This window comes from Theropithecus gelada, chromosome 14, assembly GCF_003255815.1.
Source record: "Theropithecus gelada isolate Dixy chromosome 14, Tgel_1.0, whole genome shotgun sequence".
Taxonomy (NCBI): domain Eukaryota; kingdom Metazoa; phylum Chordata; class Mammalia; order Primates; family Cercopithecidae; genus Theropithecus; species Theropithecus gelada.
In genome coordinates this window covers 103,745,439-103,772,399 of record NC_037682.1, presented here as the reverse complement: position 1 = coordinate 103,772,399, position 26,961 = coordinate 103,745,439, and the positions used below count along the sequence as shown (strand labels likewise).

General features: G+C 39.1%; 1 protein-coding gene across 1 annotated transcript; it reads left to right on the top strand.

Moving 5' to 3' along the window:
• The first annotated feature begins 251 nt into the window (after nucleotides 1–251).
• Nucleotides 252–24,224, top strand: IL18 (interleukin 18). Its single transcript, XM_025355168.1, has 6 exons — nucleotides 252–441; nucleotides 12,047–12,133; nucleotides 13,468–13,479; nucleotides 17,189–17,323; nucleotides 18,751–18,884; nucleotides 23,685–24,224. Exons 2-6 carry the CDS (start codon nucleotides 12,055–12,057, stop codon nucleotides 23,904–23,906), a joined length of 582 nt encoding a protein of 193 aa, XP_025210953.1. The 5' UTR covers nucleotides 252–441; nucleotides 12,047–12,054; the 3' UTR covers nucleotides 23,907–24,224.
• Nucleotides 24,225–26,961: the final 2,737 nt, after the last annotated feature.

The following is a 26,961-nucleotide window of genomic DNA, read 5'->3' as shown; positions in this document are numbered from 1 at the left end:
GCTTTCTTAAAGTGTTTGTGTGTACTTCAGAAAGAGGTACAGGTTTTGGAAGGCGCAGAGGCCCAACTTGTACAGAAGAAAAGATTTCATGAAAATAGTGATATTACATTAAAAGAAATACTCGTATCCTCTGCCACTTTATTTCAACTTCTATTGCCCTAAGAAAGAGCCTGTTTGAAGGCGGGAACAAGGAGTGCCGGCAGCAGTCTCCTCCCTCCACCTTCTTCCTCATTCTCTCCCGAGCCTGCTGAGCCCTTTGCTCCCCTGGCGACTGCCTGGACAGGCAGCAAGGAGTTGTCTCCCAGTGTGTTTTGCCCTCCTAGCTGCCAACTCTGGCTGCTAAAGCGGCTGCCACCTGCTACAGTCTGTTACACAGCCTCGGGAAGAGGAAAGGGACCTCGGACCTTCCAGATTGCTTTCTCTAGCAAGAAACTGTCACAGGTAAGAAATGTCATTCTTCTTTATTTGGAAAGTCAGCCATGGCAATTAGAGGTAAATAAGCTAGAAAAACAATTGAGAGGAATATAAACCATCTAGCATCACTATGATGAGCAATCAGTATCAACATAAGAAATATAAGCAAAGTCAGAGTGAATTTTTTTCTTTTATCAAATATGGGAGAGGATCACTCTAGAGGAGAGGTTCTCAAACTTTTTGCTCTCATGATCCCTTTACACTAAGCACATCACATGTTAGCATAAGTAACATTTTTAATTAAAGATAACTATGTACTTTTTTTAACAACAACAAAAAAGCATAAAGAGTGATGCTTTTTTATTTTTACAAGTGTTTTAACTGGTTTAATAGAAGCCATATAGAGCCGCTGGATTCTCATTTGCTTTGCATTCAGACTATTGCAATACTGCACAGAATGTAGCCTCTGGTAAACTCTGTTGTTCGCTCATGAGAGAATGAGGGAAAAAGACAAATTACGTCTTAGAATTATTAGAAATAGCTTTCACTTTAGGAACTCCCTGAGAATCGCTGCTTTAGAGTGGTAAAATAAATAGGCTTCTCTTTAAAGGGAATCTCAAGACAGAATCAATTACATTAAAGGCAAACAAAAAATTTGCCCATGGGTAGTCATCTTGTGAAATCTGCCACACCTTTGGACTGGGCTACAATTGGATAATATAGCATTCCCTAGGATAATTTTGTTTCACAGTTAAGGGAAAGGCTGAATAAATATCTCTGTTTGAAGTTGAATAACAAAAATTAGGACCCCCTAAATTTTAGGACACCTGAAATTCCTCTTTTTGCCTATATTCAGCTACTTTGAGTTCTGTTAAATCTTCTTTCACCCCAGGTCAGTAGCTCCTGCCCAGAATCTCAGGCAGGCCTGAGCCCAGGAATTTGAGACCAGCCAGGGCAACATAGTCTCTACAAACTAATTAAAAATTACCTGGGTGTGTTGGTGCATGCCTGTAGAACTACTCAGGATTCTGAGGATTGCTTGAGTCCAGGATACTCAAATCTGTGGTGAGTTCAGTCACTAAACAGAGTGAGACTTTCTCAAAAAAAAAAAAAAAAAGTTCCTTCAAAATAACTTTTGTCTGCAATGTTTTCCTATTGCCTATGAGATTAAATTTACTCTTTTACCTGATTTCCAAAGCCCTCCAAAATCTAATCCCACTTTACCCTGTGTTCACTGCAAAACAGCAGGACTGTTCCAGTGCAATCCAGAAATCACAGGCTGGGGGCAGCGGCTCACACCTGTAATCCCAGCACTTTGGAAGGCCAAGGCAGGTGGATTGCTTCAGCTCAGGAGTTCAAGACCAGCCTGGGCAACGATGGCAAACACCCTGTCTCTACAAAAAAAAATACAAAAATTAACCAGACTTAGTAGTATGTGCCTGTAGTCCCAACTAGAGGCAAGAGGATCACTTGAGCCCAGGAGGTCAAGGCTACAGTGAGCCATGTTCGCTGTGTCACTGCACTCCAGCCTGGGTGACAGAGCAATACCACATCTCAAAAAAAAAAGAAAAGAAAAAAAATCACTCTATTCAGTTCACCCCCACCACAACATTGTTTTGATTATCACATAAATGCTGGTCCATTTCCTTCCCTTCTCTATCTATTCAAATCTTTAAGCATTCTTTGAGATTCAATTCAATTCTCCTTTTCAAACTAGGCCATTTAAACTACATCAGTTCCATTTTGATTTTTTGCTTTGAGTCTACAGACTCAAAACCAAAAACTTAAAAAGTTATTTTTTAAGTTTTCTTCTACTCTCACCTCTTCCACACTCACATACACGCATTCATAATAAGATGACAAAATGTTCAAGGACAAAATGATTTATAGAACTGAAAAGTTAGGTTTTGATCTTGTTGCTGTCAAGACGACTACCTGCCTGATCTCAGGGAATTAGTTATGTAGCATGCTCCCTCATTTCCTCCTATACCTATTCGACAGGATTGGAATTCCACAGCAAGGATAAACATAATCATAGTTGCTTTTCAAGTTCAAGGCATTTTAACTTTTAATCTAGTAGTATGTTTGTTGTTGTTGTTGTTGTCGTTTGAGACGGAGCCCTGCTCTTGTCATCCAGGCTGGAATGCAGTGGCACAAACTCAGCTCACTGCAACCTCCGCCTCATGGATTCATTCAGTTATCCTGCCTCAGCATCCCAAGTAGCTGGGCTACAAGGCACATGCCACCATGCCTGGCTAATTTTTGTATTTTTAGTAAAGACAGGGTTTCACCATGTTGGCCAGGCTGGTCTCGAACACCCGACCTCAAGTGATCCAGCTGCCTTGGCCTCCCGAGGTGCCAGGATTACAGGCGTAAGCCACCGTGCCCAGCCTAATAGTATGTTTTTAAACTCTTAGTGGCTTAACAATGCTGGTTGTATAATAAACATGCCATAAATATGTATTGTCTTAGAATTATGAAGAAGTGGTTACTAGGCCGTTTGCCACATATCAGTGGTTCTCTCCTTACAGCTTTAACTGGAGTCTAGAATTTCAGGTTGGTAGAGCTGGAACAGACCTTAAAGATTGACTATCCAACTTCCTTGTCCAAATGAGAAAACTGAGACCCTTAAAATTAAGTGACTTGCCCCAGACAAAACTGGAACTCATGTGTCCTCATTTACATCATGAAATTTTACCATTCACTAGCCTCTGGCTAGTTGTCAAAGTATTGCATAACTAAAAATTTTTTTCTGTTTTAAAGAACAAATTTTCACTACTTACTCCTGGGAGGATCTTTCTGAGGTGGTTTATAACTCTTAAAAAAAAAAAAAGTCAATAGTCTGAGAACTTTAGATGAAATAGTCAAAGCATTTTTATCCAATGGATACTATAATTTTCATGGATTAGAGTTAAAGCAAAGAAACATGGATGAGAAAGGAAGAGGAAAATTGAGGAGAGGAAGAATGGGGTTGAGAACACACCACTTGTAATCGGTCATAGCTGTATTGAGAACTAACAGGAAGAATTGTAAGAAAATAAGAATGAAGAATTCAAAATCAACACATGAAATAAAAAAGAAACTACTAGGGAAAAATGGAGAAGACAGTAGAAAAAGTATTCTATTTTTAAAATTCTATTTTCAGGCTTCCCTCCTGTTCTTCCTCCTTCTCATTGGTTTTCAGGTGGAGGGAAAGTTTAAGATAGAAAAGATATATATATTCTACACATCCCTTTCTACACCATTGTCATGGCAACAAGGTTTATCATAGCAAACTTTTATTCATAGAACATTTATTGAGTTCTTACTGTGTGGTAAGCTCTTTCCAGGTGTTGAAGATTCAGGGGGAGAAAAAGACAACTCATTGTCTTAAAACTCAGATGGAAGCTGAACAGACCTATTTTTATTCAAAGTAATCTCCATTCAGGGTAGTAAGAGCTATTTAAGAAGCATGAACAGGTTTGAGTGAGGTGGGACTCTGAGGAGACAATAATTAGCTAGGAATGAAAGAGCAGAGAAGTTTTCCTAGAGGAACTATTAAAGCTGGAAGTTATGGGATGAGAGATGAGGCAGGGTTTGCAGGCAGGAAAAAAAAAAAAAGCAGGGGAAGGGGAAGTTCTGGCCTGGCAGAGAGAATAACTGGCAACAATGGAGGAGAGTCTGGAAGCAAGACAACCAAGTACGAGAGTATTAATATAGAAGATGCCAGGGGTGATGAGGGCTTGATTTAAGACAGTGCTGTTGGAGACGGAGAGGAGATAACTAAATTCTGGAGACATTTCTGAGTTAGAATCTACAGTATTTATCAGACAAGGGAAAGATTAGACGAAGGAGTTAAGAATGACTCCCAGGTTTCAGTTTTGGGCAGGTAACTAGGACATGTTTTGAAAAGTAATTTATTATATCTCTTACCGTTGGAACTATGTATCTGGAGCCAAATTAAAATTTGTGCATTGTATATAACTTTCCCCGCCACCAGTAACTACTACCCTAACTCTTTACTTGGTAGCCAGACTTCCTAAAAGAATAGTTTGTAGTCACTGTCCTTACTTCTCCCCCTCCCATTCTGTCCTAGATATTTGTCCATCTACCATCTGCTGCCTCCACTTTACCCAAACTGTTCTACAGTTACCCAAAACTTCCTAATTGCCAAATTCAATGAACAAGTTTAAGCTTATATGTAAATTAGAAGCTCTACAGTTTCTGATTTCCAACAGCTCCTCCTGAAACCCTTTCTCTTTTGACTTCCGTGACACATCTCAGATTTACAAAACTGAACTAATCATTTTCCACTTGAGCTGTATTTTCATTCTTTTTTTCTTAATGAATGAGGTAACCACTCAACAAATTGCCCAAGCCAGAAACTACGAAGTCATCCTCAGTTCCTTCTTCTTCCATTTGATCCACAACAGATCAGCTGAAAAATCCTGCTGTTTAGTATCTCTTGAATTCACTACCTTAGTTTATAGCCTCATCAACTCTTAATTGTTAACATTGCTTCTGTAGTTGTTGTCTGAGCTCTGTCCAGTCTTGTTCAATCAGATCCATTATCTTGTTCTTGGTGGTGGTGGTGGTGGTGGTGTTGACACAGAGTTTCGCTCTTGCTGCCCAGGTTGAAGTGCAATGGTGTGATCTCAGCTCACTGCAACTGCACCCTCCTGGGTTCCATCAATTCACCCTCCTGAGTAGCTGGGACTACACTTATGTGCCACCACACCCTGCTAATTTTGTATTTTTAGTAGAGACAGGGTTTCACCATGTTTGTCAGGCTAGTCTCAAACTCCTGACCTCAAGCGATCCACCCACCTCAGCCTCCCAAAATGCTGGGATTACAGGCATGAGCCACTGCTCACGGCCCACCCAGATCCATTCTTTATGTTGCTTCTAGAGTGAGCTTTTTAGAACACAAATTTGACCATATCTTTCTCCTATTTAAGTCAGCATTTTTTTTTCAAGAAAAAACAGTTCAAACTCTTTAGCCTGCTTACACAAGGCCTTTATAGTCTGACCCTTCTTTCCAAGCTTTCATCAAACTATACTGCAAGTTGCATTTTATGTGAATTGAATTAGGCAAAAATATAAAAATTATAGTTTATGTGGGCAAAATGGAAATAATGTTAACTCTTCCAAACAGTTTATCTAGAATGACATAATTTCCAAGCTGGTAGGTCAAATGAGTTATAAACTGTTAACACTATTGCCACATGCAAGTGTCTCTTATACCTGGTAGAATTATCTGCTTCCATGTCAGTATTATGTAAATTAGACTTTAAATAACTCAGAAGTTCTTCAGACATACAGGTTATTATTGTGCTATTTTTTCACATAATTTTAAATAATTTTATATATGATAATGTTATCCAAGTGCTAAGGGATGTATTGTTACTGTTGTGAAAAAAACAAAAAACAAAAAAACTCCAAATAAATATGTTGAAACAAAGGTTACATGCAAGAAAACAATATTTAAAAGGCCAAAGTACCACCATGACAGGCTGTGTGGAGACGGCGGGCTACTATGTACTCTAAGAATACCTCCTCTCATACCTTTACGTTTTTCCCAAAGAAAAGTTAACCTTGGCCGGGCACAGTGGCTCACGCCTGTAATCCCAACACTTTGGGAGGCCAAGGCGGGGAGATCGCCTGAGGTCAGGAGTTCGAGACCAGCCTGACCAATATAGAGAAACACCCCCCTTATTACTGAAAAAATACAAAATTAGTCTGGGTGTGGTGACTCACCCCTGTAATCCCAGCACTTTGGGAGGCCGAAGCAGGCAGATCACCTGAGGTCAGGAGTTCAAGACCAGCCATGGAGAAAACCCGTCTCTACTAAAAATACAAAATTAGTTGGTTGTGGTGGCGCATGACTGTAATCCCAGCTACTCAGGAGGCTAAGGCAGGAGAATCACTTGAACCCGGGAGGCGGAGGTTGCAGTGAGCTGAGATTACACCATTGCACTCCAGCCTGGGCAACAAGAGTGAAAATGTCTCAAAAAAAAAAAAAAAGAAAAAGAACAGAAAAGTTAATCTTGAACTATGTGAGATCTTTAGACAAGCATTCTTTCTGTAAAATGTGACTGCATTTGCCTTATTTATGGTAAAAATGTTGAGGCCTCAAACAACCCACGTTCTCTCAGTCTCCCTGCTGCCTAGCCTTTGTTCACATTGCTGCTTCTTGGTGGAAGCTCTTCCCCTGGCCTTGAAAATGCCTGCTTCTCTTTCAAGGCAGCACAGTCATCACTTCTGTGGTAACCTTCTCCAGCACTATCAAACAGAAAGAATCTTGTAAATTCAGCTCTTACAGCATTCATTATATTATTTTGTAACTCTTTATAGATTCTTCTCTCCCACTAGATTCTGAGTCACTGGAGGGTAGGAGCTAACTACCCTCATTCATGTGTGGTTTGGTCAGCTACTGGCCACATTCCTGATGCATAGTTGATGCTTAAGCCTTAACTGGTGAATCAGCTCAAATATTGTCCTTCTCTAAATCCACTCACTCACTGACTATGTACTGAAAATAGTAAACACCAGTAATTTAATCCAATTTCTGCCGATACTACTTGGTACATTTCAGGTGAATTACTTTAATAAATATGTGTGTATTACATAACATTAAAGTTTGTAGAGAAGATCATGCTAGTCATTATTTCACCAGCTGATAACTAATCAAAACATAGAGTCTCAGGTTAACAAATGTCTGCCTTCTCAGTTAATTCAGTCATTAACAAACACCTCCTGATGCTGATAACAGGGCTGTGTTCAGCAATGAAGCCATAAAGGTAAATAAAGAAAATGCCCTCATGGAGCTCAAAGCCTAGTCATTATTGTTCTGATTTTTAATATTAAAGTTGGTTTGGGTTTTGGTAAAAAATGTTTAGACTTATCTCAGCGATCTTTTCATCCTTTGCTATATTATTTTTCTCTAAGAATCTTCCTTGGCCGGGCGCGGTGGCTCAAGCCTGTAATCCCAGCACTTTGGGAGGCCGAGACGGGCGGATCACGAGGTCAGGAGATCAAGACCATCCTGGCGAACACGGTGAAACCCCGTCTCTACTAAAAAATACAAAAAACTAGCCGGGCGAGGTGGCGGGCGCCTGTGGTCCCAGCTACTCGGGAGGCTGAGGCAGGAGAATGGCGTAAGCCCGGGAGGCGGAGCTTGCAGTGAGCCGAGATTGCGCCACTGCACTCCAGCCGGGGCGACAGAGCGAGACTCCGTCTCAAAAAAAAAAAAAAAAGAATCTTCCTTATCCCCTCCTTTAAAAAACTAGGTGATAATTCTAAATTATAAATTTAAATATTATAAATATTTTATAATATTTAACATTTATATTTAAATGTTTGATAAACATTTAAATTTTATAATATTTAAATGTTTATTTAAATGTATTCGTACATCAGTTTTTATTTTATTTAAATCTTTTGGCCAGGCATGGTGGCTCACGCCTATAATCCTAGAACTTTGGGAGGCCACGTCAGGCAAATCACTTGAACTCAGGAGTTCGAGACCAGCCTGGGCAACATGGTGAAACCCCATCTCTACCAAACATGCTAAAACTTACTTGGGTGTGGTAGCACACATCTGTAGTCCCAGCTACTTGGGAGGCTAAGATGAGAGAATTGCTCGAACCCAGGGGAGAGGAGTGGGGTGGATGTTGCAGTGAGCTGAGATCGCGCCACTGCACTCCAACCTGGGTGACAGAGTAAGACTCCATCTCAAAAAAAAAAAAGTTACTTAAATAAGATATATTTAATAACCATTCACATTTAGATGAGCATAAGGAACTAAACCTAGATAAAACTGTTAAATAAGGCCTGGGTACAGTGACTCATGCCTGTAATCTCAAGCACTTTGGGGGGTCAAGGAGAGAGGATCGCTTGAGTCCAGGAGTTAAAGACCAGCCTGGACAACATAATGAGGTCCCATCTCTATTAAAAAAGAAAATAAACCTGTTAAATAGCCACCAGCTCACAAGTATTTGGGGTCAGCTTAATTTGCATTAAGTTTTTTCAACTGAGTTTTAATTTCCTGTTTATTCTACCATATATGCTTGCTTTTAGATTATCTTAGAAAGAATTTGAGTCAGTTCTCTACCTATGAGCACAGTTTTATGGCTACTCCTCTATGTGTCATTGACAATTGTGACTCACTTACCTTCCTTAGAGCCCCAACCATAACTGCCTTCAGAAACCCAAGGCACTGCTGAATTCTAGTGTAGGGACTTCCTAATCATTTTTGTGGCATGGACTTTCATGGGAAATATGAAGACTGTGGACTCCTTCTCAGAACAATGTTTTTACAGACATAAAATTAAATGCTTAGCTGTATAAAGAAAACCTATTATATTAGAACAGAGTTATCAAAAATTTTTTACCTCCTTCAAGTTACGCTGTAAGGCTATAGTAACCAAAACAGCCTGGTACTGGTATAAAAACAGACACATATGTCAGTGGAACAGAATAGAGAACCCAGAAATAAAGCCGCATACTTAACAGCCAACTGATTTTTGGTAAAGCTGACAGGAACATACAATGGGAAAAGGACACCAGTTTCAATAAATGGTGCTGGGAAAATTGGATAGCTAGGTGCAGAAGGAACAAAACTGGACCCATGTCTCTCGCCATGTACAAAAATCAACTCAAGATGGATTAAAGACTTAAATGTAAGACCTGAAACTATAAAATAGAAAAAAAAAAAACCTAGGGAAAACTTTTCTGGACATTGGTCTAGATGAAGAATTCATGGCCAGGCCCTGAAAAGCACAGGCAATAAAAACAAAAATAGACATATGGGACTTAATTAAACTAGAGAGCCTTTATACAGCAAAAGAAATAATCAACGGAGTAAATAGACAACCTGCAGAATGGGAGAAAATACTTGCAAACTATACATCTGACAGGGGACTGATAGCTCAAATTTACAAGGAACTCAAACAGCTCAACAACAAAAAAACAAATAATCCTGTCATACAAGTGGCCAACAAGCATGTGAAAAAATGCTTGTCATCACTAATCATCATAGAAATGCAAATTGAAACCACAATGAGATACTATCTTACACCAATCAGAATGGCTGTTATTACAAAAAATAACATGTTGTTGAGGATGCAGAGAAAAGGGACCACTTATGCACTCTTGGCGGAATGTAAATTTTTAAAACCTCTCTAGAAAATAGTATGGAGATTTCTCAAATGACTGAAAATAGAACTACCCTTTGATCCAGCAATCCCACTACTGCATATCTACCCAGAGGGAATCATTATATCAAAAAGATACCTGCATTTGTATGTTTATTTACAGCACTATTCACAATAGCAAAGATATAGAATCAACCTAAGTGTTCATCAGCTGATGGTTGGATAAAGAAAATATGGTGTGTGTGTATGCATATATGCAATGGAATATTATTCAGCCATAAGAAAGAATGAAATCATCTCTTTTGCAGCAACATGGATGGAACTGGAGGCCATTATCTTAAGTGAAACAACTCAGACACAGAAAGGCAAATACCTCATGTTCTCACTTATGGGTGGGAGCTAAGTAGTGTGGATCCATAGACAGAGTATAGAATGATAAACAGTAGAGACTCAAAAGGTGGGGGAAGTGAGAGGGAGGTGGATGAGAAATTACTTATTGTATACAAAGTATGTTATTCCAGTGATTGATACAGTAAAAGCCCTAACTTCACCACTATTCTATATGTCCATGAAACAAAATTATACTTGTACCCCATAAATTTATACAAGTAGCCGGGCGCGGTGGCTCAAGCCTGTAATCCCAGCACTTTGGGAGGCCGAGACGGGCGGATCATGAGGTCAGGAGATCGAGACCATCCTGGCTAACCCAGTGAAACCCCGTCTCTACTAAAAAATACAAAAAAAAAAAATTAGCCGGGCGAGGTGGCGGGCGCCTGTAGTCCCAGCTACTTGGGAGGCTGAGGCAGGAGAATGGCGTGAACCTGGGAGGTGGAGCTTGCAGTGAGCTGAGATCCGGCCACTGTACTCCAGCCTGGGCGACAGAGCCAGACTCCGTCTCAAAAAAAAAAAAAAAAAAAAAAATTTATACAAGTAAAATAAAAATACAAAAAAACTTGATATGTAAACTTGTCATAATAAGTACAAAGCTGAAAGTAACATGTCTGATAACATGGTTTTAACATTTACTTCTCTGTCAAACACTTCAGTTCACTGAAAGAAAACAGCTTATGATACATCTTTAAGAAAGCATGTTTACATTTGCCTTTTAAACTGGATATGAAACTCATTTAATAAAAAACAATGCAGAAAAGAAAAAATAAATTGTAAATTTAAATATTAATGTTTAATAAGATTTTATTTTATTTAAACTTATTAAATAAAATAAATTTAATAACCATCCACATTTGGATGTGTATAAGGAACTAAATCTAGACAAAACTGTTATATAACACCAACTAACAAGTATTTTGGGATTAGCTTAATTCAGATTAATTTTTTTTTAAACTGAGTTTTAAATTCCTGCTTACTCTACCATACGTGCTGGGCCTCATATTATGCTAGAAAAATTTTGAGCACAGATTTATGAATACTCTCCTGCATACCATTTAATTTAAACAAATTTCAATGCCGCATATATGTGCCTTTTTACCAACATATTAAATAATAAGATCTACTATGAGAACTAAACTTTTGTAATTTCAAAGTAGTAATGAGTTTAAACCATTTTCAAGATCTCTGCAATAATTGTAGCACAATAGAAAATAGGTATTTCTATTAATGACAGAGTCACACGTACTACTAATAATACTGTGGTTTGTTTCCTGCAACTAATCATGGAAGGAATGCTAAATTTCAGAAGTTGGTGAAAATACATGTGTATTTTTTCCTCATCCAAGTTCACAGATTTCTCACGCTGAGAACTCCTATTCCATAACAAAGTTCTGGAAACCTGCACGCCATATTGAAAGAGGGGCAGAAAGGAAGAACAAATAGGATTTAAAATTTTTTCAAATCCTGTATCCCTTGATTTTACAGCAAGATTGTGTTTATGTATTACTTGTGTTAAAAAACATAGTATAATCTAGACTCCAGATCAAAAACCACTGCTGCTCAGGGAGAAAGGGCCATCAAATGCCAGAGCCCTGCAGCCTTCTCCCACCCTGCCTGTACCCTCAGATGGAAGCACTTTTTTAATCATTGTTTCACCTTTAGCACTTTGACAATGAAGTCACAAACCTTCAGCCTCTCACCCGTAGGAACCCACTGTTGTAAGAGAAGGATGAAGCCAGTCCTTCCTAAAAGGCAGGATTAGATGTGTTTCTGGCATCCTCAGATGAAGCTATATTTATATTGAATAATATATTTATATTTCTCAAGGAATACTAGAATAATGATTCAGTTCAGTAGTGGGCCATTTATCTACCCTATATAATATTGTTTAATGAGAAAATGCTTTCTGTATTCCAAATATCTGATGATTTGTAAGAGAACATTTAAACATAGGTATTCATAAGCTGAAACTTCTGGCATTTATTAAATGTCAAGATTGTTCATCAGTATGCTAGGTGATTAACTGACCACTGGACTTGAAGGTAGTATAAAGTAGTAGTAAAATGTACAATCATTGTCTCTTAACAGATGCCCTTTGCTTTCATTAGGAATAAAGATGGCTGCTGAACCAGCAGAAGACAATTGCATCAATTTTGTGGCAATGAAATTTATTGACAGTACGCTTTACTTTATAGGTAAGGCTAATGCCATAGAACAAATACCAAGTTCAGATAAATCTATTTAACTAGAAAAGATGTTGTGAGGTGAACTGTTAAGTGATTCTTTTTGTCACCAAATTTTATTGTAATATTAATGGCTCTTAAAAAAATAGTGGACCTCTAGAAATTAACCAAAACATGTCCAAGGTCTCAGCACTTTGTCACACCACATGTCCTGGCACTTTAATTAGCAGTAGCTCACTCTCCAGGTGGCAGTAAGTGCACATCATGAAAATCCCAGTTTTCATGGGAAAATCCCAGTACAAAACTGGGTGCATGCAGGAAATACAATTTCCCAAAGCAAATTGGCAAATTATGTAAGAGATTCTCTAAATTTAGAGTTCTATGAGTTACACCATTTTATGTAAATATGTTTGACAAGTAAAAATTGATTCTTTTTTTTTTTCCTGTTGCCCAGGCTGGAGTGCAGTAGCCTGATCTCTGCTCACTGCAACCTCCACCTCCTGAGTTCAAGCGATTCTCCTGCCTCAGCCTTCTGAGTAGCTGGGACTACAGGTGCATCCCACCACACCTGGCTAATTTTTTGCATTATTAATAGAGACAGCATTTTGCCATGTTGGCCAGGCTGGTCTTGAACTCCTGACCTCAGATGATCCTCCTGCCTCGGCCTCCCAAAGTGCTGGGATTATAGGCATGAACCACCACACATGGCCTAAAAATTGCTTCTTATGATTAATCTTCTGTGAACAATACGGCTTCTTTTGAAAGTTTGCCTTCATTTGAAACCTTCATTTAAAAGTTTGGACAACAAAGTGAGACCCCATCTCTACAAAAAATTGAAAAAAATTACCTGTGGACACCTCCTACTTTCTTCAGAGGCTGAAGCAGGAAAATCACTTGAGCCTAGGAATTCGAGCCTGCACTGAGCTATGATCCCACCCCTACACTCCAGCCTGCATGACAGAAGACCCTGTCAAAAAAAAAAAAAAAACCTTCAGAAAAAATTCTTAGGTGACTTTTCTTAGATGACTTTCCATTTAAGCAATAAATTCAAAAGTAAAATCTCTCATTTTATAAAATTTATTTTTAGTTACATATTGAAATTTTTAAACCTTGGGTTTAAGTTTTATGTCTAAATTACCTGAGAACACACTAAGTCTAATAAGCTTCATTTTATGGGCCTTTTGGATGATTATATAATATTCTGATGAAAGCCAAGACAGACCGTTACTATAAAAATAGGAGTTTGAGAAAGAGGAGTAATAAAAATAAAAACTAGAATGAGATGAAATTCTGAGTCGAAATACAAAATTTTACATATTCTGTTTCTCTTTTTTTCCCCCTCTTAGCTGAAGATGATGGTAAAGTATAAATGAATTTATTTTTCTTTGCAAACTAAGTATCTGCTTGAGACACATCTATATCAACATTGTCAGCTGAGGAAAAAAATGGTTCACGTGATAGCCATCTATTTGGAAAGCCCATCTACCCTCAAAGGAATGTGGACTCAGTAGCACAGCTTTGGAATGAAGATGGTCATAAGAGATACAAAGAAGAACCTCTAGCAAAAGATGCTTCTCTACGCCTTAAAACATTCTCCAGCTCTTAGAACGTACAAAATAGACTTTGCCTGTTTCATAGGTCCTAAGATTAGCAGGGAGTCATGGATTCTGTTGCCGGCAGGGAGGCATTGCATAGGAAAAGGGGATTGAAGCATTAGAATTGTCCAAAATCAATAACACCTCATCTCAGAAATGCTTTGGGAAGAAGCCTGCGGTGCTCCTGGATTGATAGCGACGGGAGGGCAGAAAATTCTGGAAGTAGAGGAGATAGGAATGGGTAGGGCAAGAAGACCACATTCAAAGGCCAAGATCTGAAAGAAACCGTGGCATTTATGATGAATTCATGGTAATTCAGCATGGAAGTAGAGTAGGAGTAGGAGAGTAATGAGAGAAGCTAGAGTGATAAACAGGGTGTAAAGCAAGACATTCTCTTGCTCCAAGATATGAAATTTGGACTTTATCTTGGAGATACTAGGGTTAATTAAGCACAATATGTATTAGCTAGGGTAAAGATTAGTTTGTTGTAATAAAGACATTCAAAGACATAGTAGCTGAATAAGACAGATAATTTTTTCTCAAAGTCTAAGTAGGCAGCTCTGAAGTAGTATGGCTGGAAGCAACCTGATGATATTGGGACCCCAACTTTCTTCAGTCTTGTTACCCATCATCCCCCAGTTGTTTATCTCATACACATAGTTGAAAATCATCATACTTCCTGGGTTCATTTCCCAGTTATCAAGAAAGGGTCAAGATAAGAGAAGTCAGGCTCATTCTTTTCAAAGACTCTAATTGCAAGTTATATACATCAATTCCCCGCATATTCCATTGACTAGAATCTAATCACATGACCACACCAAGTGCAAGGAAATCTGGAAAATATAATCTTTATTCCAGGTAGCCATATGACTCTTTAAAATTCAGAAATAATATATTTTTAAAAATATCATTCTGGCTTTGGTATAAAGAATTAGTGGTGTGGGGTGAGGAGGACAAAATTAAAGGTTGAGAGGCTATTTTAGTTCTTACAAGAAATGATGGTGTCATAAATTAAGGTAGACATAATGGAGTGCTGATGAGGAGCTGTGAATGGATTTTAGAAACACTTGAGAGAATCAGTAGGACATGATTTAAGGTTAGATTTGGAAAGGAGAAGAAAGTAGAAAAGATGATGCCTACATTTTTCACTTGGGCAATTTGTACCATTCAATGAAATAGGAAACACAGGAGGAAGAGCAGGTTTTGGTGTATACAAAGAGGAGGATGGATGACACATTTAGTTTTGGATCTGAGATATCTGTGGAACATCCTAGTGGAGATGTCCAATAAACTCTTCTACATGTGGTTCTGAGCTCAGGACAAAGATTTGGGCTGGAGATAGAGATATTGAAGGCTTATGCATAGAAATGGCATCTGAATCTATAGAAATAAAAAGACAAATCAGAGGAAATGTGTAGAGTGAGAGAGTAAAAGCCAAGTACTAAACTGAGAGGAATACCTACATTTAAAGGATGCAGTAGAAAGAGAAGCTAATAAAGAACAGAGAGCAGACTAACCAAAAAGGAAGAAGAAAAAACAAGAGAATTCCACTGACTCCCAGGAGAGCATTTTAAGATTGAGGGGATAGGAGTTGTGTTGAATTTTGCAGCCTTGAGAATCAAGGGCCAGAACACAGCTTTTAGATTCAGCAACAAGGAGTTTGGTGATCTCAGTGAAAGCAGCTTGATGGCGAAATGGAGGCAGAGGCAGATTGCAATGAGTGAAACAGTGAATGGAAAGTGAAGAAAGGATACAGACAATTCTTGCTAAAAGCTTGGCTGTTAAAAGGAGGACAGAAACAAGACTAGCTGCAAAGTGAGATTGGGTTGATGGAGCAGTTTTAAATCTCAAAGAGCTTTGTGCTTTTTTGATTATGAAAATAATGTGTTCATTTTATAACTAATTCAGGCAATGAAAAAAGATAATAGGCCGGGCGCAGTGGCGCAAGCCTGTAATCCCAGCACTTTGGGAGGCCGAGACGGGCGGATCACGAGGTCAGGAGATCGAGACCATCCTGGCTAACACGGTGAAACCCCGTCTCTATTAAAAAAAATACAAAAAACTAGCTGGGCGTGGTGGCGGGCGCCTGTAGTCCCAGCTACTCGGGAGGCTGAGGCAGGAGAATGGCGTAAACCTGGGAGGCGGAGTTTGCAGTGAGCTGAGATCCGGCCACTGCACTCCAGCCTGGGCGACAGAGTGAGACTCCGCCTCAAAAAAAAAAAAAAAAAAAGATAATAATATGAAAGATAAAAATATAAAAACCACCCAGAAATAATCATAGCTACCATTTTGATGCAATATTTCAATGTTTCTACACTTCTTTCTATATATATATATGGAAGAAATGCTTATATTTTTATTAAAAGGGATTGTACTATACCTAAGCTGCTTTTTCTAGTTAGTGATATATATGGACATCTCTCCATGGCAACGAGTAATTGCAGTTATATGAAGTTCATGATATTTCACAATAAGGGCATATCTTTGCCCTTTTTATTTAATCAATTCCTAATTGGTGAATGTTTGTTTCTAGTTTATTTTTATTAACAATGTTCCCATAAGCATTCCTGTACAAAAATGTTCACACATTTGTGTGACTTTTTCTTTAGGATAAAACCCAGGAGGTAGAATTGCTGGGTTAATAGAAGAGAAAGGATGATTGGCAAATCAAAGCTTCAGTAGAGGGTACATGCCAAGCACAAATGGGATCAACCTTAGATACCAGCAATGGCACCTTCGCATTTCCCCTTGGGACGAGAGAGAGAGGAAATAACTGGTACTGCCAGAGTTAATTTGTACGTGGAGTAGCAGGAAATCATTTGCTGAAAATGAAAACAGAGATGATGGTGTAGAGGTCCTGAAGAGAGCAAACAAAATTTGAAATTGCGGCTATCAACTATGGAAGAGTGTGCTGAACTGGAAAACAAAGGAAGTATTGACAATTGATATGCTTGTAACAGCACTGATTCGAACACTTGTGCCATTGTTCGCCAGCAGCACTCAGCAGCCAAGTTTGGAGTTTTGTAGCAGGAAGACAAATAAATTAGGGATTTAATATCCTGGCAAAATGGTAGACAAAATGAACTCTGAGGTCCAGCTGCACAGGGAAGAAAGGGAAGACAGGAAGAGGTTAGAGAGGAAATACAAGAGTCAGAAGACTGGAAGATGTTGTGAAACTTAAGAACACATAGAGTTGGAGTAAAAGTGTAAGAAAACTAAAAGGGTAAGAGACTGGTCAGAAAGTAGGATATTTGAAGTTAACACTTCAGTGGCAGAGTAGTTCTGAATGGTAACAAGAAATTGAGTGTGCCTTTGAGAGTAGGTTAAAAAGCAATAGGCAACTTTATTGTAGCTGCTTCTGGAACAGAAGATTGTCATTAATAGTTTTAGAAAACTAAAATATATAGCATACTTATTTGTCAATTAACAAAGAAAGTTTGTGTTTTTTAATGAGATTTCATGTTTGTTGTAGAAAACCTGGAATCAGATTACTTTGGCAAGCTTGAATCTAAATTATCAATCATAAGAAATTTGAATGACCAAGTTCTCTTCATTGACCAAGGAAATCGGCCCCTATTTGAAGATATGACTGATTCTGACTGTAGAGGTATTTTTTTTAATTCGCAAAGGTAGAAATGACTAGCTACTTCCTCCCATTCTGTTTTACTGTTTACATTTTTCCGTGCTAGTCCCAATCCTTAGATGAAAAGTCACAGGAGTAACAATAATTTCACTTACAAGAAACTTTATGAGGCATCCATGTTTTTTAGTTGGAGTAAAAAAATGGATACAATAAGACATTGCTAGGGGTCATGCCTCTCTGAGCCTGCCTTTGAATCACCAATCCCTTTATTGTGATTGTACTCACTGTTTAAAACCTCTATAGTTGGATGCTTAATCCCTGCTTGTTACAGCTGAAAATGCTGATAGTTTTAAAAATATTAAAGATAAATACACACGCATTTCAAATGAGTCTGTCTTCCCCCAGAAATTTAGAGTACAATAGAAAAGGATTAAGTTGCCAGGTGTGGTGGCATCTATCTGTAATCCTAGCTACCTGGGAGGCTCATGCAGGAGGATTGCTTGAGGCCAGGACTTTGAGACTGTCGTACACGATGATCGTGCCTGTGAATAGCCACTGCGGTCTTGCCTGGGTGATATAGAGACCTTGTCTATAAAATAAAAAATAAAATAAAATAAAAAAAACTTTAAAAAAAAAAGAAAATGATCAAGTCTACTGTGCCTTCCAAAATATGAATTCCAAATACCAAAGTTAGGCTAAGTTGAAGCAGTGAATGTGCGTTCTTTAAAAATACTGAATACTTACCTTAACATATATTTTAAATATTTTATTTAGCATTTACAAGTTAAAAACAATCTTTTAGAATTCATATCTTTAAAATACTCAAAAAAGTTGCAGCATGTATGTTGTAACACACATTAAACTGTGGGCTTGTTTGTTTGTTTGAGACACAGTTTCACTCTGTCACCCAGGCTTAAGTACACTGCAGTGGTGCGATCTCGGCTCACTACAACCGGCGCTTCCAGGTTGAATCAATTCTCATGCCTCAGCCTCCCAGCCTCAGTAGCTGGGACTACAGGCATGCACCACGTACACGCAGCTAATTTTTGTATTTTTAGTAGAGTTGGGGTTTCACCATGTTGGCCAGGCTGGTCTCAAACCCCTGACCTCAAGTGATCTGCCTGCCTCGGCCTCCCAAACAAACAGACAACCCCACAGTTTAATATGTGTTACAACGCACATGCTGCAACTCTTTTGAGTATTTTAATGATAGGGATTCTAAAAGGTTGTTTTTAACTTTTCAATGCTGGGATTACAGGTACGAGCCACTGTGCCAGGCCTGAACTGTGTTTTAAAAAATGTCTGACCAGCTGTACGTAGTCTCCTGCAGACTGGCCAAGTCTCAAAGTGGGAACAGGTGTATTAAGGACTATCCTTTGGTTAAATTTCCACAAATGTTCCTGTGCAAAAATTCTTCTAACTAGAGTTCTCATTTATCGTATTTATTTCAGATAATGCACCCCGGACCATATTTATTATAAATATGTATAAAGATAGCCAGCCTAGAGGTATGGCTGTAGCCATCTCTGTGAAATGTGAGAAAATTTCAACTCTCTCCTGTGAGAACAGAATTATTTCCTTTAAGGTAAGACTGAGCCTTACTTTGTTTTCAATCATGTTAATATAATTAATATAATTAGAAATATAACATTATTTCTAATGTTAATATAAATAATATAATTAGAAAACTCAAATATCCTCAGACCAACCTTTTGCCTAGAACAGAAATAACAAGAAGCAGAGAACCATTAAAATGAATACTTACTAAAAAGTATCAAACTCTTTACCTATCGTGATAACGATGGTTTTTCTGAGCCTGTCACAGGGAGGAGGAGATACAATACTTGCTTTATGACCTGCATCTCCTGAATAATCAGTCTTTATACAAATAATAATATAGAACACATATGTGAGTTATACATTTAAGAATAACATGTGACTTTCCAGAATAAGTTCTGCTATGAAGAATGAAGCTAATTATCCTTCTATATTTCTACTCCTTTGGAAATCATAATACTATTTTAATCTGTAGTTGTTTTGTTCCTGATCCTTAGTCTAAGTCTCAAACACAAGCTTCAGCTTCCAGTTGATGTATGTTATTTTTAATGTTAATCTAGTTGAATAAAATTTATGAGATCAGCTGTAAAAGCAATGCTATAATAATCTGAAAGCCAGGTATAAAGTATTTCTGGCCTCTACTTTTTCTCTATTATTCTCTATTATTTTTCTCTATTTCCTCCATTATTGTTAGATAAACCACAATTAATTATAGCTACAGACTGAGCTAGAAAAATTTCCTCCCAGTAAGAGTAGCCAGGGATGCTTAGAAATTGGCAATGCTTCAGAGGAGAATTCCATGTCATGAAGACTCTTTTTGAGTGGAGATTTGCCAGTAAATAACTGCTTTCATGCCCACCCAGTCCCCACTAAAAGACAGTTAGGATATGACCTTAGTGAAGGTACCAAGGGGCAATTTGGGAGGGAGAAAAAAGCCACTCCAAAATATAATCCAAGTGAGAACAGTGCATATGCAACAGATACAGCACCCAGACAAATCCCTCAGCTATCTCCTTCCAACCAGAGTGCCACCCCTTCAGGTGACAATTTGGAGTCCCCGTTCTAGACCTGATAGGCAGGCAGCTTAGTTATCAAATGGCATAAGACGCCTGGGATGGAAAGGTAGGGTGCAAGGGGTTAAGCATGCTGTTACTGAGCAACATAATTAGAAGGGAAGGAGATGGCCAAGCTCAAACTATGTGGGATAGAGGAAAACTCAGCTGCAGGGGCAGATTCAGAAACTGGGATAAGTCCGAACCTATAGGTGGATTCTTGTTGGGGGAGACTGGTGACAAGGTTAAGAAGATGGAAATAATGCTTGGCACTTAGTAGGAACTGGGCAAATCCATATTTGGGGAAGCCTGAAGCTTATACAATTTTGATGGTCCTTTTAAAGAAAAAGAACGTGGCTGGGCACGGTGGCTCATGCCTGTAATCCCAGAACTTTGGGAGGCCGAGGTGGGCAGATCACCTGAATTCAGGAGTTCAAGACCAGCCTGACCAACATGGAGAAACCCCATCTCTACTAAAAACACAAAATTAGCTGGGCGTGGTGGCGCATGCCTGTAATTCCAGCTGCTCGGGAGGCTGAGGCAGGAGACTCTTTTGAACCTGGGAGGCATAGGTTGCGGTGAGCCGAGATTGTGCCATTGCACTCCAGTCTGGGCAACAAAAACGAAACTCGGTCTCAAAAAAAAAAAAAGAATGTAAAATTACCAAAGGCGTAAGCTTAAATTTAATTCAACTTTTAAAAAGGGTGGGTGAGGGGTGGCTTGAAGAGATCTGTGCAAATGAGGGAATCTGACATTGAAGCTTCATCAGCATCATAGCAAAAGTGCTTCTGGAAGGAACTCAGTAAATATTGGAGGGAGGGAGAGAGCGAGGGGTGGACTAGGACCAGTTTTAGCCCTTGTCTTTAATCCCTTTTCCTGCCACTAGTAAGGATCTTAGCAGTGGTTATAAAAGTGGCCTAGGTTCTAGATAATAAGATACAACAGGCCAGGCACAGTGGCTCATGCCTATAATCCTAGCACTTTGGGAGGGCAAGGCGAATGTCTCACTTGAGATCAGGAGTTCAAGACCAGCCTGGCCAACATGATGATACCTCGTCTCCACTAAAAAAAAAAAAAAAAAAAAAAATTAGCCAGGCATGGTGGCATGTACCTGTAATCCCAGCTACTCGTGAGCCTGAGGCAGGAGAATCGCTTGAACTCAGGAGGCGTAGGCTGCAGTGAGCCGAGATCGTACCACTGCACTCCAGCCTGGGCGACAGAATGAGACTTCGTCTCAAAAAAAAGAAAAAGATAAAAAGACACAACTGGCTGCCCTAATGTGCTCACCTTTCACTGTTGATTACTAGCTATAAAGTCCTATAAAGTTCTCTGGTCAAGAACCTTGACAACACAAAGAGGGATTTGCTTTGAGAGGTTACTGTCAGTGTCTGTTTCATATATATACATATATATGTATATATGTATCTATATCCAGGCTTGGCCAGGGTTCCCTCAGACTTTCCAGTGCACTTGGGAGATCTTAGGTCAATATCAACTTTCCCTGGATTCAGATTCAACCCCTTCTGAAGTAAAAAAAAAAAAAAAATCCTTTGCCCCTTGGAGCACTCAAGTTTCACCAGGTAGGGCTTTCCAAGTTGGGGGTTCTCCAAGGTCATTGGGATTGCTTTCACATCCATTTGCTATGTACCTTCCCTATGATGGCTGGGAGTGGTCAACATCAAAACTAGGAAAGCTTCTGCCCAAGGATGTCCTTACCTGTATTCTGAAATGTGCAATAACTGTGATTGAAGAGATCGCCTGTTCTACCTACCCACACTCTCACTTCTCAGTTTCAACTGTAACTTTCTTTTTTATTTTATTTATTTTATTTTATTTTATTTATTTATTTATTTTTTGAGACAGAATCTCGCTCTGTCGCCCAGGCTAGAGTGCAGTGGCACGATCTCGGCTCACTGCAAGCTCTGCCTCCTGGGTTCACGCCATTCTCCCACCTCAGCCTCCCGAGTATCTGGGACTACAGGCACCCACCACCACGCCCAGCTAATTTTTTGTATTTTTCGTAGAGACGGGGTTTCACTGTGTTAGCCAGGATGGTCTCGATCTCCTGACCTCGTGATCCACCCGTCTTGGTCTCCCAAAGTGCTGAGATTACAGGCGTGAGCCATCGCGCCTGGCTCAACTGTAACTTTCTATACTGGTTCATCTTCCTCTGTAATGTTACTAGAGCTTTTGAAGTTTTGGCTATGGATTATTTCTCACTTATGCATTAGATTTCAGATTAGTTCCAAATTGATGCCCACAGCTTAGGGTCTCTTCCTAAATTGTGGTATATTGTAGACAGCTGCAGAAGTGGGTGCCAATAGGGAAACTAGTTTATACTTTCATCAACTTAGGACCCACACTTGTTGGTGAAGAACAAAGGTCAAGAGTTATGACTATTGATTCCACAACTGATTGAGAAGTTGGAGGTAACTCCCCAGCCTCCACCGCCCAGAGGCTTTCAGGCATCTTAGGAGGATGAAGAAATGCTATTTTAATTCTGGAGGTTTCTCTATCAGTGCTTGGGATCATGGGAATCTGTGCTGCCATGAGGCCAAAATTAAATCCAAAACATCTACTGGTTCCAGGATTAACATGGAAGAAACATAGGTGGTGCCCACATGTTCTGATCCATCCTGCAAAATAGACATGCTGCACTAACAGGAAAAGTGCAGGCAGCACTACCAGTTGGATAACCTGCAAGATTATAGTTTCAAGTAATCTAACCATTTCTCACAGGACCCTATTCTGTAACTGAAACATACAGGAATCTGCATTTGGCCTTCTAGGGCAGGGCCCAGCCAAGTAGACCATATTCAGGACAGAAATTCAAGACTACCATGGAACTGGAGTACTTGGCAGGGAGACAGAGTCAAGGACTGCCAACTGAGCCAATACAGCAGGTTTATACAGGAACCCAGGGCCTAGCCCTACAACAAGTATTGGGTCTATTCACCATCAGTTTTAATTTCAGGCTCCACTGAAAGAGTAAGCTAAGATTCCTGGCACTTCCTGTCTCTCTCACAGTTGGCTCAGAAATGAGAACTGGCCAGGCTAGGCATGGTGGCTTACACCTGGAATCCCAGCACTTTGAGAGGCCGAAGTGGGAGGATCACTTGAGGCCAGGAGTTCAAGACCAGCCTAGGCAACAAAGTGAGGTACCCCTGACCCCTTCTCTACAAAAATAAATTTTAAAAATGAACCAAATGTGGTGGCACGTACTTACAGTCCCAGCTACTCAGGAGGCTGAGGCAGGGGGATTGCTTGAGCCCAGGAGTTCAAGGCTGCAGTAAGCTATGATTTCACCACTGCACTTCAGGCTGGGCAACAGAGTGAGACCCTGTCTCAAAGCAAAAATAAAAGGAAACTAGAACTAGCCTAAATTTATGGGAGGAGATCATCAATGTCTTTAGTTGTGAATGGTTATAGAGGACAGGAACTGACATTAGCCCAAAAAGCTTCTGGTCTTTGCTGGAACTCTACTTCATCTTGAGCAAATGTGGACACCACTCAATGGGAGAGGAGAGAAGTAAGCTGTTTGATGGACAGAGGAAAACTAGAGTCCTGGACCTGAATATGCATCCCATGACAGGAAGAATAGGAGATTCGGAGTTAAGAAGGAGAGGAGGTCAGTATTGCTGTTCAGAGATTTTTTTATGTAACTCTTGAGAAGCAAAACTACTTTTGTTCTGTTCAGTAACATACTTCAAAACAAACTTCATATATTCAAATTGTTCATGTCCTGAAATAATTAGGTAATGTTTTTTTCTCTATAGGAAATGAATCCTCCTGATAACATCAAGGATGCGAAAAGTGACATCATATTCTTTCAGAGAAGTGTCCCAGGACATGATAATAAGATGCAGTTTGAATCTTCATCATACGAAGGATACTTTCTAGCTTGTGAAAAAGAGAGAGACCTTTATAAACTAATTTTGAAAAAAAAGGATGAATTAGGGGATAGATCTATAATGTTCACTGTTCAAAACGAAGACTAGCTATTAAAATTTCATGCTGGGCACGGTGGCTCATGCCTGTAATCCCAGCCTCAGAGGTCAGGAGTTCAAGACCAGCCTGACCAACATGGTGAAACTTCGTCTCTACTAAAAATACAAAAAATTAGCTGGGTGTGGTAACCCATGCCCACAATCCCAGCTACTCGAGAGGCTAAGGCAGGAGAATCACTTGAACCCGGGAGGCAGAGGTTGTGGTGAGCCACGAATGCGCCATTGCACTCCAGCCTGGGCAACAAGAGCAAAACTCCATCTAAATATATACATACATACATACATACATACATACAAATTTCGTAATGTAAACTGTCTGAATTTTTATGTTTAGAAAGATTATGAGATTCTTAGTCTATAATTGTAATGGTGAAACAAAATAAATACTGGTCTTGAAAAACATCATTAAGAAATGAATGAACTTTCACAAAAGCTAACAGACTTTCCCTTATTAAAGTCAATAAAATATTTGCATGTTTAAAAACTTCATAGTTTGAAAACATTCTACATTGTTAATTGGCATATTAATTATACTTAATATAATTATTTTTGAAGCTTTTGGGTTATTAGTCCTAATGACAAAAGATATTGATATTTGAACTTTCTTTTTTTTTTTTTTTTTTTTTGAGATGGAGTCTCGCTCTGTCGCCCAGGCTGGAGTGCAGTGGCCGGATCTCAGCTCACTGCAAGCTCCGCCCCACGAGTTCACACCATTCTCCTGCCTCAGCCTCCCGAGTAGCTGGGACTACAGGCGCCCGCCACTTCGCCCGGCTAGTTTTTTATATTTTTTAGTAGAGACGGGGTGTTAGCCAGGATGGTCTTGATCTCCTGACCTCATGATCCGCCCGTCTTGGCCTCCCGAAGTGCTGGGATTACAGGCTTGAGCCACCGCGCCCGGCCTGAACTTTCTAATTTTTAAGAATATCATTAAAACCATCAAGATTTTTATAAGGAGGCCACTTCACTTAACGAATTTCTGAATTTCTTCCAAAGTCAGTATATTTTTAAAATTCAGTTTGATCCTGAATCCAGCAACATATAAAAGGGATTATATACTCTGGCCAACTGACATCCCAGGAATGCACAGATGGTTTAATATCCTAAAATCAATTAACATAACATACTATATTAATAAAGTATCAAAACCATATTCTCATCTTTTTTCACAATTCCTTGGTTACACTATCATCTCAATAAATGCAGAAAAAGCATTTGACAAAATCCAATTCATAATAAAAATTCTCAAACTTGAAAGAGAACATGATAAAGGCATCTATGAAAGACCTACAGCTAATATCATACTTAATGATGAAAAACTGAATTATTTTACCCTAAGATCGGGAATAATGCAAGCATGTCAGCTCTTGCAACTTCTGTTCAACATCGTACTGGATGTACTAGCCAGGGCAACCATACAAGAAGTAAAAATAAAAGGCATCCAGATTAGAAAGGAAGTCTTTATTTGCAGATAACATGGTTCTTTATGCAGAAAACCCTCAGGAATATACACACATGTTAGAACTAATAAGTTCAGCAAGGTTGCAGGTTGCAATATCAATATGCAAAAATACACGGAAGGCTGGGCTCAGTGGAGATGACCCATAACTTTTGTCTCAGCTACTTGGGAGGCTGAGGTAGGAGGATCACTTGAGGTCAGGAGTTTGAGGCTATAGTGCAATGTGGTCTTGCCTGTGAATAACCACTGCACTGGAGCCTGGGCAACAAAGTGAGACCCCATCTCAAAAAAAAAGGTATATGGTATTTCTGTATATGAGCAATGAACAATATGAAAACAAGAAAATTCCATTCACAATGGTATTAAAAAGAATAAAATACAAATAAATTTAGCAAAAGAATTATAAAACTTGTACATTGAAAATTTCAAAGCATTCTGGGGGAAATTAAAGATGATCTAAATAATTGGAGAGACATTCCATGATCATTGGAAAATTCATTCAATATTGTTAAGATAACAATTCTCCCCAAATTGATGCATGCATTAAACTTAGTCTTCATCAAAATTCCAGCAGGGTTTTTGCAGAAATTGACAAGCTGTACCCAAAGTGTATATGGAATTGAAAAGACCCAGAATAGCAAATAATTTTTTAAAAACAAAGTTGGAAAACTTTTACTTCCTAATTTTAAAACTTACTATAAAGCTAAAGTTATCAAGACCATTTAGTACTAATACAAGATATAAATATATAGATCAAAGGAACAGATTTGAGAGTCCAGAAATAAACTCTAATATTTATGGTTAATTGATTTTTGACAAAGGTGCCAAGTCAGTTTGATAGAGAAAATAAGGCCAGGCACGGTGGCTTACCCCTGTAATCCCCAGCACTTTGGGAGGCTGAGGCAGGTGGATCACTTGAGTTCAGGAGTTCAAGACCAGCCAGGCCAACATGGTGAAACCCCGTCTCTACTAAAAATACAAACATTAGCCAGGTGTAGTGGCATGCGCCTGTAATCCCAGCTACTCAGGAGGCTGGGGCAGGAGAATCTCTTAAACCTGGGAGGTGGAGGTTGCAGTGAGCCAAGATCATGCCACTGCACTCCAGCCTGGGCAACAGAGCAAAACTCTGTGTCATACATAGAGAAAATAGTATCTTTTCAACAAATGATAATGGGACAATTGGATATCCACATACAAAAAAAAAGATTAACTTAGACCCTTACCTTACACCTTATACAAAACTTCATTCAAAATGAACCAGAGACATTAATGTAAGAGCTGAAGCTATAAAAATTTAGAATAAAGCATATGAGAAAATGGTAAAACCTTGGGTTCAGCAAAGGCTTTTTAGATATGACCCAAGAAGCATGATCCATAAAAGAAAAATAATTAACAAATTTGACTTAACCAAAATTCATTATTTTGGGGTTGAGGAGGAACTGGGTGAAGGATACGTGGGACATCTCTCTACCATTCTTGCAATTTCCTGTGAACCCTTGATTATTTCCAAATAAAAAGGTATTCTTTTCTTTCTTTAGAGAGAGGACCTTACTCTGTTACCCAACCTGGAGTGCAGTGGTGTGATTATAG